The sequence below is a fragment of the Pholcus phalangioides genome, unplaced genomic scaffold (assembly GCF_987345545.1).
Source record: "Pholcus phalangioides strain wild (caught in Gottingen) unplaced genomic scaffold, Ppha-v1.0 ptg000015l_1, whole genome shotgun sequence".
NCBI classification, from domain to species: domain Eukaryota; kingdom Metazoa; phylum Arthropoda; class Arachnida; order Araneae; family Pholcidae; genus Pholcus; species Pholcus phalangioides.
Genome location: NW_028301608.1, coordinates 111,473,002 through 111,489,825, shown reverse-complemented (window position 1 = coordinate 111,489,825; position 16,824 = coordinate 111,473,002). Strand labels below are relative to the sequence as shown.

Sequence of the window (16,824 nt, the reverse complement as noted above, 5' to 3'; positions counted from 1 at the left end):
GTTTCAATTATAGTGTTACTTAAACTTTAACGGGGGTTTGAAAACGGTCTGAGCTCAAAACTGAAAGCATTACGGGAAAATAGTTTGTACTTCATGTTTGAACCGAGTTAATAGAGGAAATCCCAAATTATATAAAATATTCACATATTTGCTAGAATAACCTTTCGTCAAGTACTCGATTACGTAATGTGTTCATTCTTTTCGTTTTCCGATACCTAACTCCAAAACATCTAATCTTGAAAATTATTTTAAAAATCACAGAAAGTGCTTAAAGTTGTGTCACAAATCGTCTTAAAAAAGCAGTTTCGTTCAAAAATTTATAGATAGCCCGCAAAAATAACGAAATTTGAATTTTTGGATGATTCCTGGATCCCTGAAAGGTGTAATCAATAAAAATATTTCGCGTACCGACAGATGAAGATTTTAAAAAAAATCCATTTTTACTACGAAATCGATAGAATTTTGGATTTTATTATTTTTAGACACATTCCTCGTGCGCATTATTCCAGCTAGACTATAGAGGGGTCTTATAAAGATTTATATCGAATAACCAATATGACTAACTTGAGATTTGTCTCAACTTTAATATAACTTAAGCTTCATACGCACTAGTGAGTCTTTTTGGCCATACAATAATGTCGTTTTTTTCAACTAGGTACGACTTATAGGACTTGAAACCTTATACAAATACAAATACAACGCCACAACAGGCAAAATGCCCAACGAGGTGGCTGAGAAAAAGATGCCCATAAAAATATAATTATATTAATATATTTCATATTATAAAAGACGAAATTTCACATATTTTCCTGAAATAGTTTTTTTTTGGCTTAAACGGCTTTAGAAATGATGTGTGACAGTATTTAGAGTAAGCATTTGTTTTCTAATATGAAGTTACTTCTAACACTAATGATTTAGGAATTATCTATTGCAGTTGTTACCACGTAATTTTAGTCATGGACCCCAGCCACCCGAAAATCTTGGCGTCTGCCATAGGCCTCACATTCATAACAGCAGAAACTGCAGATCCAACAGCGAGAATGTTCTCGAACAATGGAGGGCATTTCTTAATGTATAGTAAATGTGATGTGATAACAATGCCATCTACAGGACTGAAAAAAGAACTAAAACAGCGTTTCATATATCTATCAAGAGGTGCCACACAAGTGAAATTTGTTTTTTTCCAAATCATAATAATATTACTACCGCAGTCTACCAACGTTGTAACGATGCTTTTACGCGTAAATTTAATTAAAAATATTTTAAGTAATTTATATTTACATTATTCATTTTCTTTTATCTTAGCGTTACTTTTCTTTATAATTCTACAATTTGGCAGTGGACCCCTTGGGATTCAAGCACAGACAATAGGAAACCGCTGATCTATAGGATAACGATAAGAATGGCACCCTAAATACAATTAAATTTTCCAATGAGAATTCAAAAGTTTTTGCAAGGCACCGTCTTTCCAGAAACCAATGCTGCCGTGAATATTCGTTCATTCAAATAACGAGTTCAAAGTAATTCATTACTGGGATCAATGATTTTTGAGGAGAAAAAATTTTAAAAGAGAAAATTGTAATTTTAAAACTTTACATATTCATATTTAATTATGCCCTCTATGGTCTTGCGTATATTTGAATATACATTGCAAATATATGTTCAATAAATCCATTATACCAATTTCTTTTCTCTTGTTTCAGTATTTTAGAAAGTATATATTTCAATGTCACTTCAGTACAAAATGCGGCTTTTAACAACAATATTTTTTATCGAAAAAGAGTTGATTTCTTGTAGGTGTCATTGTAGAGCTGCTGCTGGAATTTTGAGTGTACGAAATTAATAAAATTCCACCAAAACGAGGAGATTGGGAAATGAATTTCAAGGTAAAACTATCCAAGATTGCTTAGCAAGTTTTATCTGTTTATATACTTGTAGATAACATTGAAATCAAAGATGGCTATTTTACCCTTAATTAACTATTTTTGATAATTAAAAGCCACTCTTATTAGTTAAATTGCTTTGTTTATTTATGTATTGTTTCAATTTAAAATATTCTAACAAAGCACTAATTTACATTAGTTTTTTGTAAAAAAGAAATTTTATTTCCAATATTCTTTCAGGGGAACCATTGAAGGCAAATTTGTATTTGTTTTTGCCCCTAATACGTCTTATATCAAAGCATAAGTTGTATCCTAAATATAAGGTATCATCTATGTAAAAAACCAGGTTATGAAGTTTCAAACTTCAAAAATTTAATATTTTGAGTATTGCGTTTGACACTTTCAAGACTACCAAATGTGTGGGTTGCTTTTTTTATCACTAGAATTTTTTTTTTCTTTTGACAAAGGATTGCGCAGGTTTTGGGTTAGAAATTTGATGAATATGAACTTCGGGGGTTTTCATTAAGAAACTTCAACTTGAAGTTGAACATTCAGGGCTTTTTTTAAGATATATTCCAGGAGAAAGTGTCTCCGGGGAAAAGTGTGATTTATTACATACAATCTAGCAATAAAATCGTGGAAAAAATTGTAAGAGATGTATATACCTTACATTATCTTGGCTGAAAAAATTTTAACGAATTTCCTCATTTCTTCACAAAAAAAAAAAACATTTAAAAAACTGAAAATTTGAAAAAAAAATAGAAAAAAATAACTATTTGTGCGTGCTGATATTTGTGTTTTTAATGCATTTTGTTTTAGTGTATCAGAAATACACAAAGACATTATGAAAATTCCAAAAAATGAATACTCGGGTCCGAAAGTCTTAACTAAATATATTCACTTTGTTGTGTCTCTGGTAATTCTATTGATGCATTCATAAATTTGAAAAATTGAAAGGTTTTTAGTGTAATGAAAAATAACATAAAGAAAGAGGAAGACGAGGTTTTCATTGCGTCAGTTTGTCACGCATGCGCATTGAAACCTTCAAAGTTTTACCGTCACACAATAAAGTGCGGTTCTTTCCGAAGCTAGGTACGGAACTGTCAAGAGGCCTCTGCTAACTTTATAACATAGCAATGAGGGCTTCTATATTAGCAGTCGCTCTATTATGCGGCTTTTTACTAACTGTACTGGAATTCCAACGTAAGTAATTCGATTATATAATATACGAATTAATATATTTTTCATGTAATATGCATTAACACACGTGTAATTATCTTTGAAAGTTAAAACTAACGTCTGCTTAAATTTCTCTTAAACTTAGTGAAATATTGATTTAATAAAATCATTATAGATATTGTTAGTAAAAATTCGCCTACGTAAACATAACGGAAACATCTCCAGATATAAGAAAAACACATTTTAAATCGTAATAATCGCCTAAATAGATTAAAATGATGATGTTGAACACGAATTTTTATTGGAGTATTATTGATTGTGGTTTTTAGTATACAGTACGCCTATACACATTTGCAAAATAACAATTCTTTTCATGTATTCAATTCCTAAAACCTAATACTTTTTCGAAAAACTGCGAAATATATGAAATATGACATTAGTTGGTAAAACATAATGTTAAAATGTTAATAAAATATAATGGAATCGAGCTTCTCTAAATTGACAACGTTAGGGTCGAAAGCGTAACATCCGCATGAGGGGGTTTATTCATTAATCCGATGATGTAAAATAAACTGATATTGCTTCTTTATAAATTCGTTTTCTACCTAATAATTATAAAAATATATATTTTACGTGAAAATTTCTACTATAAACGAAATTTCTATACGTTTCGTATAAGCAAATGAATAGAAAAATTTAATATTCACTTTGGAAGTGTCACTCGCATTGTTTTTGGCAGTTTTATAAGAACTTGGTCAAGCCGTTTTATCCACTTATTCGATTTTTCTTTATTTAACGTATAGAAATTTAGAAAAACAACAGAACAGACACGGCATCTATATATGTATATATATTGTTGAATTGAAAACAAATGAATTATGTGTATTGGAAATTGAAAATTTCAAAAACGTAGGATGAAAAAATCGAAGAATTCAAAAAGAATTCAAAAATGAAAAAAGTCGTAGCCAATGTCTAGGGCTCTCATCAGAGGGGAACACCCTGACATTGGCTTAATGTACATTTTCTATATATATGTATATGTTACGGTTAATGTGATAAATCCAGTTATTATACATAATAGCCTTTTATTATGCATAATTGATGAGCATTTTGGTAAATTTTCTTAAATTCATCACTGTTTGCCAGCGACTATGCATAGTACCCAAGCATCGTTGGTAGATTTAATAAGTACTAAATAATTGCACATTTACCGGTGATTATGCATAATACCCAAGCGTCACGTAGTTGGTAAACATAATAAATCACATTATATGATATAGTGTACATGATAATTCATACATTTATTGTATCATTATATCAGGGTGTGATCGTAAAATTTGTTATCATTATATCGGGAACCAACTATATTCATCACACATACCAGACTCATGCAGAATTTTTTTTCACCATTGATTGAACATTGAAGGATTATGCATAGCACCCAAGTGTGAATTTATCAATCACGCTTGGGTATTATGCATAATCCCATATAGAGGCGATAAATTTCAAGTAGGTATTTATCAAATTTGCCAACGACATCTGTGTGTGTGTGTTATTAAGCATATTCACCGTTAAAAGTGATAAACTTACCAAATTTACTGAGACGCTTGTTAGTATGCATAATAAACGGTCATTATGTATGATAACTGATTGATCACACATTTACCGTAACATATATATTCCAATTTACAAATTTACTTATACGATCATCTTCTAATCTAATATCCACTTACACAGGTTTGATTGTATAGAAATCATTTTATGTTATGTAGATTTTAAAGTCTCTTTTTTTCCACGTGCGTAATATATTATATTACTACATAATATATATTGCACTGATTTTATTAGAAAATAAAAATTTATATAAATATCTGCCAATAATTTCAAAATAGAAAATGAAAATTATATTTATTTTAATTAAAATATGGATATAAGAAGTGATCATTGTGATATGGCCTTCCAATCTCACTACCATACCGTTTATAAGTAAAATAAGAATGAGATTTGAAATTTATTTCAACTAAACAATGCGCACAACCTTAATATACCTTTCAAGTTTCGTCAATCTCATTAAAAATTCATCTTAAATGCGATACTTGCATTATAGAAACAATTCAAATATTCTGAATTGCTCTGACTATTATCATCAATATAAAATGCAAATTAGTATGATAATTGTTTAATTAATCACCTTTCCAAAAAATGCAAATAAGAGACATGATGTTCATTAAAATTTGGAAATTTTCTATTTTTTTGTAGATGCATTATATTAAGGATTTTCAAACATCGTTCAATACAGTCGATATCTATTAAAATAATGATTATTTATTGTTATTTGTTTTTCAGCGGCTGAAGCTCAAAGTAAGTATTTCATCTATTCTCATGTCCAATAATTATTTACAACTAAAATAGTTTCATAATTTATTGTACATTTGTGTAAGTTATGGTAATCGATGACCGTAAGAGGGATAATTATTCCTCATTATAATTATTTATCAATCAGTTTCGCACACTATATAGCCTTCAAATCATACGACATCAATTATCATATACCATAAAAATGATAATTATCTTTTTTTTTATGGTCTATGATAATGTCGTAACTTGATTTCAAAGCTGTATTGTGTGTGAAACTGATTAATCTCCCGGATTATGAATGTCCTGGCATATTATAAAAGAGTGCAATTTTCACAATCATCTTTACTACCCGGACATGTGTCCTATTGCCACAGAAGCAATTTACCATTATTTTACCTTCAAAGAGTGTGGCAGTGTCGGAATTAAATATTGTGTGGATCCCCCATCTGTGTTCTTGTATCTAGATTTCGAGCATGTATACGTGCAGGTGACTGTCTCCAGTGGTGTAGATGGTAGCATGTTTGCCCCGTATGCAAGAGGGCATGGGTTCGAGTACCGGCAGAGACGCGATGAATTTTCTTTCCGAGTTCGCCTCAGCATAATATCCTAAAAATAACTGTTTTCTTGAAACCTTTTTTTTTGTCATAGAATGTGTGGTTGAAACGCAATAACAGAATGCACAATAGCACTTCACTACAGAGCAAATATTAGATTTTTCTTACGTGTTTACTGCAATACGGGATGTCACCTATCCGAAGACACAGGTAATGTGATGTGGTAGTCCTCCTCGTGGTAACAAAATCTAACATAAATCATTTTAGCGCATTCTAGTGGTATTCTAGCTTACCTTTAGTGGAAATCTACCACTCCCCGGGTAACAAAATCGACCACAAGTCATTTTAGCGTTTATCATTCTTTGGCGCAGCATGACCTTGATGGTCCTCAATCCAATAGAAACCAAAATTAAACCCAAGGTCCATGTCACGTAATTCACGTGGCTCCAGCATAATGCACTATATATTATACCCATTTTTCACACAAATGCATAATTATTCAAACACTATATTTCTGCTACAAAGGGTCCGTCTCCCCGACATTACGCTTGTAATTCCTATTGAACCATTTAAGGGATCTCATCATCAAAATTAATGTCATTAATGTGTCTCACCAATGTGTTTTTATTTCAGTGTTTGCACCTCAACCTTCCATATTCGATCATACGTTCCATGCCGAAAAATGCTTGTCCGTGCGTGTTCTATAACCCATTAAAGTTTGTCCAACGCATTCTGAATCACCCTGTATATCTCTTCAATGTTTCCCTTGAGAGGTATTCACGCTTTATTCGTCGAATTCGATGATTTGGTCAGTCATAGTGAAGGAAAAAAATTGCCAAGAGAAGGCAAAGAATGGTTTCGTTGTTTCATCGCAATTACAAGTCAGTTAAATTGGCAACGGAACAGTTTCCAACGACGGTAAACAAAGCAGATACGGTTAGGAAAAGCCTGTAAATATTTACAGTGAGATAAATATTACATCACCATCTTAAATAGCTTATTTCGCCGATTGAATAGCATTCTCATAAATCGTATTTCTCAAGCTTATTGCTCCTCGTGCAGCCTCTCCCATACAAATACAATGCACCTGCGCAAAAAATTTGTCTTCCCCAACTGTGCAACATCGTTTCAATTCTTTAGGTTACCCAGGTGTCCAACCACGCGGTTTTTTCTTCAAGAATGTCTAAGGATATTCTTAGAAAAAAAAAAATTAATTTCCTGTTTCTTGCCGTTGTTTACACGTCATTATTGATATTCAGTATATTAGTCAGAGTGACTGTTCGAAGCAAGATGCAATATTACTCTATTGTCCTTCGTACTCTCTCTTGATTATCAAAACAACTGTCAAATTTCGTAGACAAACTTACTCACTGCTCATTTTTAAACTGTTTTTTTTTTTCAAATTTATCATAATGAGATTTTTATAAGCTATGCTAAATTACCTAAAATTCGATGAACTTTCAGTAAATACACATATGCAAGGTGAACACTTAAGTTCCAGGGCCGAAAATTATTGGCGAACCGTTGATTAGTTCCGTTCTTTACCTAGTTTCGTCATTGTCCACTGGTCATATGTTCCAATAAGACGAAGGCAAGAGACCCCACTCCGCCTTCTGCCAATAACATGAAGGTGGGACGGACACCTTCACAGAATAATATTCAACATACACTAATGCAAAAACAATGTTATTGTTTTCTCATCCAAAAGCTCACGAACCCCTAAAACCTCTCCAAAGACCTCCAATAGATAAGTAGACCCCCCCCCCCTCTTCTTGGTTAAGAACCATTGTTTTGAAACCAAATATGTACCACTTATAATTCGTCATTTGAATTTGGTGACAAGCATTTGTAGTGCTAATAAATGTATTGATAGTTTTTCATACTAGTTAACGCTGTATATAATCATCACTTATTTCATATTTCAATTGCAAACAATTTCATTCATGTTGTTTTTTTTTAATTCTTTTAAACAGTAGGAAGGGTGAGCATAAACCTCTGTGTTTCTGTATATTTTACTGTATAATCGTAGTATAATGTGTATAACATATTCAGTTATGGTGTATCTTTCTTTATGTATTTCTGTGGAAAATCATTGGAATAACGATTTGCATTCCACTTTACATGGAAATACGACTTCGTAACACATTCGCATCGGGAAACGATGATCCTCATTTTTAAAAAATAAGCGTCGTCGTCGGGAAACAAGAATTCGCGTTCTGCGAGACGTGCGCACATTCCTGATAAAAAATTTTAGATAACGGGATTATACATAGTAAGACTTTGATAAGTCATCACTCATGTTATCGAAAAACTATGACGGCTTAAGCGGGGTGACGACTTATGCGAAGTATATTTAGTTTCAATGTGCAATATTATGAAAATCGTATAAATTCAAAGTAATATAACATTTATTAAAATGTGAATTAAAATCAATCATAGTATTAACGAAGTTTATAGATTACAAAAGAAAAAGAAACAGAATTTTTCAACTTTTTTGAGATTTTAGTATTTAACATACCATAACGAAATACACTGATGATTTATGCTAGTAATTTTCAATTTAGAATAATAAGAGTAACTGTTAGAGAATAGTTAGTTTTTCTCTACAACTAAAATTGCACATTAATTTTACATATACATGACATTTAATGCCAGTGTTTTGAATAGTAGTTCATGATACAAACAATAAGGTAATCTCAAATACTGGACTCACTTTTCAGTTGGGGGGCCCCGGGTAGACCAAAGCAGACATTAGACATAATTACTCCGATTTTTCAACAAAAATATTTTGTTTAAATTTGAAGTCCTAAATTAGTGGGGGCGATACACACACACACAGAAATCAGGTAAAGCTCGAATAGCCCGCCTCCCCTCAACGTTTCAAGAACTTCTGTTTTATAGTCGGCAAATGAACTTCTTCAGCGTAACTTTCGTTACTTGAGTTACTCCGTTTTGGTACATAAGGCTTTTACGGTCACTACTGAACAAATGGCAATGCTGTTATCGAGCTCTTCCTTTACAGGGAGCCATAAAAATAATATGTTCCCCTTCTCTCAAACTTTTCCATTGTGACGAGTTAACCGAAATTAGAGACGAGTAAACAAAGGTTGAATAACATCGTTATCTATGAAAGCTGGACGAAACGAAGAAAAACAACTTATAAAGAGCCTTTATTGAACTGAGGTCAAGACTAAGAATGCCAGAGATTTTGTTTTTTTTATTTCCACGTTGAAGTAATCAAACCACTGCTTAATCGTGCAGTTGGCTTAGACCAGGAGTTCTCAAACTGTGCGCTGCCAACCTTCGGAGCGGCGGCCCTGACAAAGGTTTTTCGAAAAGACTCTTTGCTAAACTGCTCTGGGGAGCCGCGGATAAGCGTTTATTACGAGAAAAGGCACCACTAATGGGAAAGATTTGAAAACCTATGGCTTAGCTCGTTATCATATTAGAACAGGCACGACATCGCTAAGCAGTAGAAGAGCATTTGTAAGTAACACCAAATTTGTCCAGAATGCTCAGATATGTTTTGACATCCATTCTACCGGCAACAGCATATATGCTTAACCCATGGCACGAGGGCCAAATGTGGCCCTTCGGATTTCTCTGATACGGCCCGCGACTTCAAACCTAATTTTGTAAAAAAATTAACTAAGTGGCACATTTCCAGCTCACTTTAAGGGACCAGCGGCATATTCCCATATCACTTGAGTGACCGTCGGCTTGATTCCAGCACTTAAGCGACCGTCCCATTTACCCTTTGATTCTAGCTTCATAAATCTTTAGACTTGGTACATAAGAAAAAATTTGCTTTTTTTGAATCTGATATGCGCACAAGGAAAAATAATTACATTTCTTTTTGAATTTACAAAACGTTATAAACATGTTAATTTGTAATTTCTTTTGCTTCTATGTTAATTTTTCTCCGATTTATGGTTATTTCTTATAGCTGGTGAGAGAAAAATTATTATTTTCCAACATTGATCTCTTTCATAATTAATTAATAATCGTGACGTTTAGCAAAAAAAACTTAAATCATATAGTATTATTTGCATGCATATTTATTGGATTGATTAATTAGTTGTAAACTAGTAAAATTTCAAATTTTCTTCGTGAAGCTGCATAGCTTGTTCCGCTCTGTTCAATTGCAACTTCTCAATTAATGAGCAGCTAAATCTCTATCATCAACCTATCGTAAAATGCATGAACAATTCCAATCATATGTAATCCAACATTTAAATATTTAAAATATTCAATATTTACTCTGTCATTATACAAATCTTCAAAAGATTTTTAAAAATAGTATTTCAGTAATTTCAGTGTCTTTCAAGCTTTCATTGTTTTCTTATTGATTTATTTTTTTCACTATAGGCGTCTGGCCTTACAAATAAAGTAAGTAACTAACTATGTGAATACACAAAAAATAATTTAAGAATGTAGCAAACGTATAAGAGTTTTATTCGGAAGGGAACGCCACATACGGCAGTACGAAATGCACCAGCGCTGAACTTGACCGGATGCCAATGGCGTGGTCTTGGAAAATTAATAATAAGCGTAATATAAGCATAGGAAAATTAAAACATCTAACATCTCGGAAACCATTAGCTAAACAAATAAAGCAACAGGTACATTTCAAAGTCAGTGAGTCAAAATTAAGTCAGTGAGTGTTTACACTTACAGTTAAGTTTCGGTACATTTTACGTTTTTCGAGAAAGATTTCGCACCATCAACTGATCGTGTAGTCCTTCTATACACAGTACGTAGTTCTTCGCACCCTCAATAAACACAATTGCTCGGTGCATGTTGGTGACGGGTTAAATTTTTTGTCGCACAAAAGCGTTATCAAGGGTTACACGCTGTTCAACTTTTTTTTGCTTTATTTGCAAAAGCACTTTCCCGCTAATATTGTTTTTTTTTTTCATTTTTTGTTCTTTACATAAGGCTATCTATTTTTTCAACTTTTCAAAACTGTTCATTTTCTCATGCAGCTTCATATTGGTGGTGTAAGTAAATTGTGAGAGATTCTAGTGTGAATGACTATGTAATTTCTAGGAGAAATAAATATTCCTGTTATTTTTTAATGAAAATACAAGCATATAAAAGTCACATTTTGAGATCAAAACCTTCATAACCTGAAAACATACTGCAATTGAAAGTATAAAATTGGAAAAAATCCAGTGCAATTATCCAGTTTGAGAATGTGGAAAGTTACGCTTGTTGACCATTGGCTTTTTTCCTCCAAACTCTATTATGAAAAACAAATTGCTGTTGCTTAGCGGCAAAAATAACTTACCGCTGGGATAAGAAACTAAATAAAGATGTCTTGATGTTGAAATAAAAGGAATCCTTGAAACAGAAATAGACCAGACATATCAAACGACAAAAGATGAACCACAAATATTCCGAATGAATCCTCCCCGAATGTTTAACATCCAAAAAAGGGACCTTCAAACAAGATGGGGGGGTTGAAAGTTTGGCTGAAGTTGACTGAATGGGAAAACATCAGGTAGAGAGAGGAAAAAATGGGAAAAGAGAGGAGACATCCAGGAAAGTCTGTAAAAAGAAAGATATTCCTCAAATGTTCAATCGATGCACTTTACTCATAATCTGAGAGTAAAGAGTATAGAGTGCAACTAATTTCACACATACAAAATACGCATGCGTATTAGGTACACATGCACTTTGGACACAACTTTCTTACCCCAGAAAGACAGTAAAACGGTAGTAGCTCTCAATCACGAAAGGTCGGAGTTTTAGAAGTGGATTGAAAACGGATTGACGATTATTGCACAGTGATAGTTTTATAATTCGTAGTTCTTGCGGGCTGCAACTTCAATAATTCGTGGGGCTTGTTGAACAGATGCGCCAACATAAAGAAAATATTGGGGAGGCTGGACGTTGCTGGTGTTCCTGTATATACGGGACTCGAGCGCATACGTAGGAGAAAGAAGGTGCATTCCATTGTTTTTTCACAAATTATTGGGAGGGGAGGGCTCAGCCCTCTTACAAAAATTTATTGAGGTTGAGGGGCAAATGGGCTCAGCCCTTGGGTTCCGGTGCTTATGCCTCACGTGCTTAAATTCGAATAACAATAATTTCACAACTCAAAACAGTCGAGTATTCAGGAATGTTCAATTATGACATTATTTTATATTAAATTATATAATTTTGGTAAATAAGTTTACAAGATTTGAATCAAGTTCATATGATGGCATACCTCTGATATCATAAGTACGATTAGTACGTCAGGGTCCTGCATACACACACGCACACATTGCGCATGCAACAATTTGTTGGAAATTCCTCAAAGGAATGTTACGACAAGCATGTGGTGACGGATTGATGAAATTTTGTAGGTAGGGAAGTTTGGTTGTGTGAAAGATGCATGCAACAAACCGGGGGAAGGACGTGGGGATACCGGTTACCCTCCTCCCCAGAGGATACTTCTATTTTTTTTGCTCTCGGTCGCCCCAACCTTAGTTAGTCCGTCAGTGGTTGTGCGTACGGTTTTGTAGTAGTAATGCACGATTGTCAAGTTAAAATTTGTCAGTTGACAAATCGGGATTTTTTTTTAAACAAAGAGGTTCCTGCTTCATATACTTAACTTTTATCTTCAGTCAATTCCTAGGAAGATATTTTGATCACAATAGATCACAAATAGTCACACTTGAGTGAAGAATCTCCAAATCCTTATTGATCCTCAACCTCACTATCATTTGATCACCTTTTTTTCATATACAGGGTGCATAGGTAACAGCACGCATGACATTTTACTAGCGAGCGTTGATCCTAGAAGAATACTTCCAATTATAAAAAAGTACCCAAATGACCTGTACTACTCATATACGTCATTCATGTTGCAAGGGGTTGTATAGTTATTAAAATAAAAAAGAAGTAACGAACACCGAGGGCCCAAAAACCCAATTAGAAAGTTATTGCTCTGTTCCCCTTATGCAAACAAGAAAACATTTCACGTTTCTAAGTGCTATAAACGGTTTACCCACTTTTATCATGTTTTTTTTCCAACTTTCCTCAGTTTTTCGAATTCGAATATCGCAGTGAATATTGCCCTTAGAAACATGGAATATTTGGTTGACGTCAGGAGAAGCAGGGTAACAACTTTTCCATAAGGTTTTTTCAGGGCAGGGTGTTCGTATAAAGTGTTTTTTTTTTTAATCTTAGTAATTATGCAACCCCTTGCAACACGAATGCCGTACCTGAATTCTACATGTTATTTGGACACTTTTTCTAATTGGAAGTATACCTCCAATATCAACGGTTCATCAGTAAAATGAAGTGCGTGCCTATCCACCCTGGTGAGTGAAGGATTCACTCACTTGCTCACCTGCTTATTCACTAACTTGCTCAGTCACTTATTCACCACCTGCTCCACTTAGGGTTGTATTCACCGACATGGTTTAAACTATAGTCAACTTTTTGATGAGAGATCGACACGGATTGGTTAAATTCAGGTTTTTAACCAATCTATGTTGATCTCTTAGGGGTCATTCAAGTATTACGTAAACAGATTTTCGGCAATTTTTTAACCCCCCCCCCCCACCGTCAGCAAAATTTCGTCAACAGCTTAGAATATTTTACATCTTCAAAAAGGAGTGGTTGATGACGTAAGCAACCTTCAAAACCCCTCCCCCCCCCCTTGTCAAAAGTCAGCAAATCCGAAACCCCCTCCCCCTTCCCGATGCTGACGTAATACTTGAATGAACCCTTATCCAAAAATTGTGACTACAGTTTCAACCATGTTGGTGAATACGGCCCTTACTCACTCACCAACTCTGACTCACTTGATCAGCTACTCACTTGTTTACTAACTCGCTCTCTTGTTTTATAACTCACATGCTTGCTTACTCATTAAATTGCTCACTGATTCACCCTCTCGGTCACCTAAGGCTAAATACCTACTCACTCACTTTGTCGTTTTATTGACGAATTGCTTGTGAATAAATTTTCGTAGTGATGAATTGTATTGTCGGTGAACTGTGTGGCAGTAAATTCTCCTATCGGTAAATTGCTTGGCGATGAATTGTTGTTGCCTGTGAATTTTCTGGCGATGAATTTTCCGCCCATACCATATCCCTCACCGAGCGCGGAGGAATACTCTTCTTGTAGACTACAAAAACAAAAAACACCCGTTTCCTTACCGGTGTGTTGCAATATAGACCAACGCATTTAGATAAGATACGAATGTATGGGATACGTTTCGTTGATATACTTAATTTATTATTTTACTGCTGATACTTAATAAATTAATGTTTTTATAGCAAGGTGCAAAACCAGCAGCGGGTGGTGCTGGCGCTCCTGATACGGTAATTTTTTTTTTTCATGCACTGTATATTTTTATAGAACAACAATTTCATTTCATAAAATTATTGTTTCAAATATAGTGTGTCATAATTTTTGGTGTGAAAAAAATGACAAAGGTGTTAATATCGACGGGAATGTTAGCGAATTCGCAGATGACGTGAATTTAATGAGGGTAGTCGGGAAGACAAGCGAACTTGAATAGGATTGTACCTTTGGCTAAAAATGACTTTTTAGTGTTGATAAGAGCGTGGATGCTCATTTTCGTTCGAACAACCCACTTTTTTGAGATCCCACATCGAGCGGGATCGGGTGAGGGCGCCCTGCATCCAAAGTCCCCCTCTTCGGCTCTCTTCGAGCCCCGCCCACGACAGGGAGAGAGTGATCTTGGTTGTGTCATCTCTTGAGGGCACCCCAAGACCCATCTCGTCGAGCCCCCAATCGCTGAATGGTGTTACTATTCCGGATGCAACTAGGATCATCGATCTGGGTATTTTAATTGAGGAGCGGCTGAGGTTTGTTCAGCGATGGTCGAAGAAGAAAACGAACAGAATACTCTCTCTGTTTGATTCTTAATAAGGTCTCTTTGTAATTTTTCATTATTTATTTCAAAAATATACTTCAAACCTAAATGAGTGATTCTCCCGCTTTTCCGAGGCTTAGTTCGTCCTGAACTGGAGTGTGCTGTAAGATTTTGGAGACCATACTTATATACAGAGGGACATTGACTGGTTCACGAGGTGCAGAGAAGAGCTACGTGTGCTCTTGTTGGCACACAAGGCTTAAGTTATGAAGAAAGACTTCACTTCATGAATATGTTTGCACTGAAAAAAACGCAGGTGTCGGGGGGGGGGGGGGGGTATGATCGAATGTTTGAAATTTTCAACTGGATGGATAAGATGGACCACACGAGTTATTAATACACCGTAAATCAACTTCTTCGACAAGGGACACCACTATAGTTCAGTGTCCCCGCTGTGGTGGTCAAGTGGTTATAGTGGCGAACTCTCATCGTGAAATCCGGGGTTCGAACCCCCCCCCCCCCCCCCACTTGCGGTCAGCTAAAACTGATTTTCTGTGGTTTCCAACTTCAAGGCGCGAACCGATCTCCTTTTTAAAAAGTCTCAAGTCAAAGAGAGCAACAGACCTGCAAACAGTACGCATGTAACTCAATCATTGCACTTCACTTTTGAAATATATATGGCAGCACTAAAAATTCAGACACGTACTCAGACTGTTAAGTACACACACTTACACTTCCGGCACAACTCACTAGGTAGTAAATTGCCCATAGATGGCGGTACACCTGTGTTGTGCTCGGTTTGAAAGAAAGTATCGCTTAGTAAGGGAAAATTCTCCAGGTTCTGGTGTCGCAGGGAGTTTTTACAAATAGGGTTGTTAATAAATGGAATAGCTTACCTCCTGGAAGGGGTGGGGGGTCGTGAGTTCTAACCCAATTGATACGTCTAAAAAGAAGTGCGCTAGACATGGGGGCATAAATCGAGAAGCTATCCATACTTAGATAAGACAAGCATAATATTTTATTGGCAACGTATTATATATATATTGGTGATATATGCTTTCATGCTGGGTATTTTGTGGATGTTTGACAATCATATTTTTTATGGGCATAATTTTTCAGTCACGTGACTGAGTAATTTGCTTTTTGTGACCTTTGTGTTTGTATTTATATGTTATTATCCGAGAAATTGTGTGCATGAACCATCAAAAGTAATGAATCGAAAACTTTAATTTCATTTATAATCATGTCCTGATAATCATCATCCTTAAATAATAGCTAATTTATTTGATGAATCCGTGTGAAATCATCTTAACGAGTGATTAAACACTTCTTTTCTTGCAGGAAACGGATGATTATTACGGTCTAGATGACATAGATGACATAGAAGAGGACGCAAAGACGAAAAAGGCTGCAGAGGAGGACGACGAAGACAATGATGACAAGACAATGAAAGGAGCAGAATATGATGGCGACCAGGATGACGAGAAGACGCCGAAAGGTGCCATGGACGATTATGATGACTATGACGTCCCACCAAAAGTAAATAATGCAATTATATATAATTTTTCACCCCGACCCTCCATCCCCAACCATCCCCGTTTCACCATAAAATCCACAGCGAGATGTTTGTGAAGAGTTCTTAAACCCAGGATGTTTTTCAAAAAGGACTTATGACATAACTTGGAAACTGTGATAGATAGAAATTGAAATAAACATTTCTTTTGTTCAATGGGCAGGCATTGAATTCCGAATATGCCGGTTTGTGAAATTAGTATAGTATAGCATAGAACCGAGCACGCCCAGGCTCTGTCGCTTTTGTGATATAAGCTCATTGATCGTGAGATCGTAGGCGTGCCGGAAAAAAACTCAAACCGGCAAGCCGGCCGGGAAAGCGTACCCGGTTTGGACCAACATCCCGCCAACCCTCCAAGCAGCACAACCACACCGACACACCCAACCCCCCCAATCCCAGTGCACATCCAAGACAGCACCAGGACAGACGACAAAGCCA

General features: G+C 35.1%; 1 protein-coding gene across 1 annotated transcript; it reads left to right on the top strand.

Annotated features, from left to right (window-relative positions):
• Window positions 1-5,775: 5,775 nt before the first annotated feature.
• Window positions 5,776-16,445, top strand: LOC149077591 (uncharacterized). The gene is made up of 5 exons (XM_089242376.1): window positions 5,776-5,907; window positions 10,343-10,363; window positions 10,960-10,974; window positions 14,251-14,295; window positions 16,155-16,445. The coding sequence occupies exons 1-5, from the start codon at window positions 5,776-5,778 to the stop codon at window positions 16,443-16,445; spliced, it is 504 nt and encodes a 167-aa protein (XP_089098502.1).
• The last annotated feature ends 379 nt before the right edge of the window (window positions 16,446-16,824 follow it).

What these genes read in the sequence shown, in the direction of transcription:
- LOC149077591 (XM_089242376.1), top strand. Translation starts at nt 5,776, where the DNA reads ATGTGTCCTATTGCCACAGAAGCAATTTACCATTATTTTACCTTCAAA. An exon ending in TCGAGCATGTATACGTGCAG is followed by an intron (nt 5,908 to 10,342) that starts GTGACTGTCTCC and finishes TTTTCACTATAG; the next exon opens with GCGTCTGGCCTTACAAATAA. An exon ending in GTGCTGGCGCTCCTGATACG is followed by an intron (nt 14,296 to 16,154) that starts GTAATTTTTTTT and finishes CTTTTCTTGCAG; the next exon opens with GAAACGGATGATTATTACGG.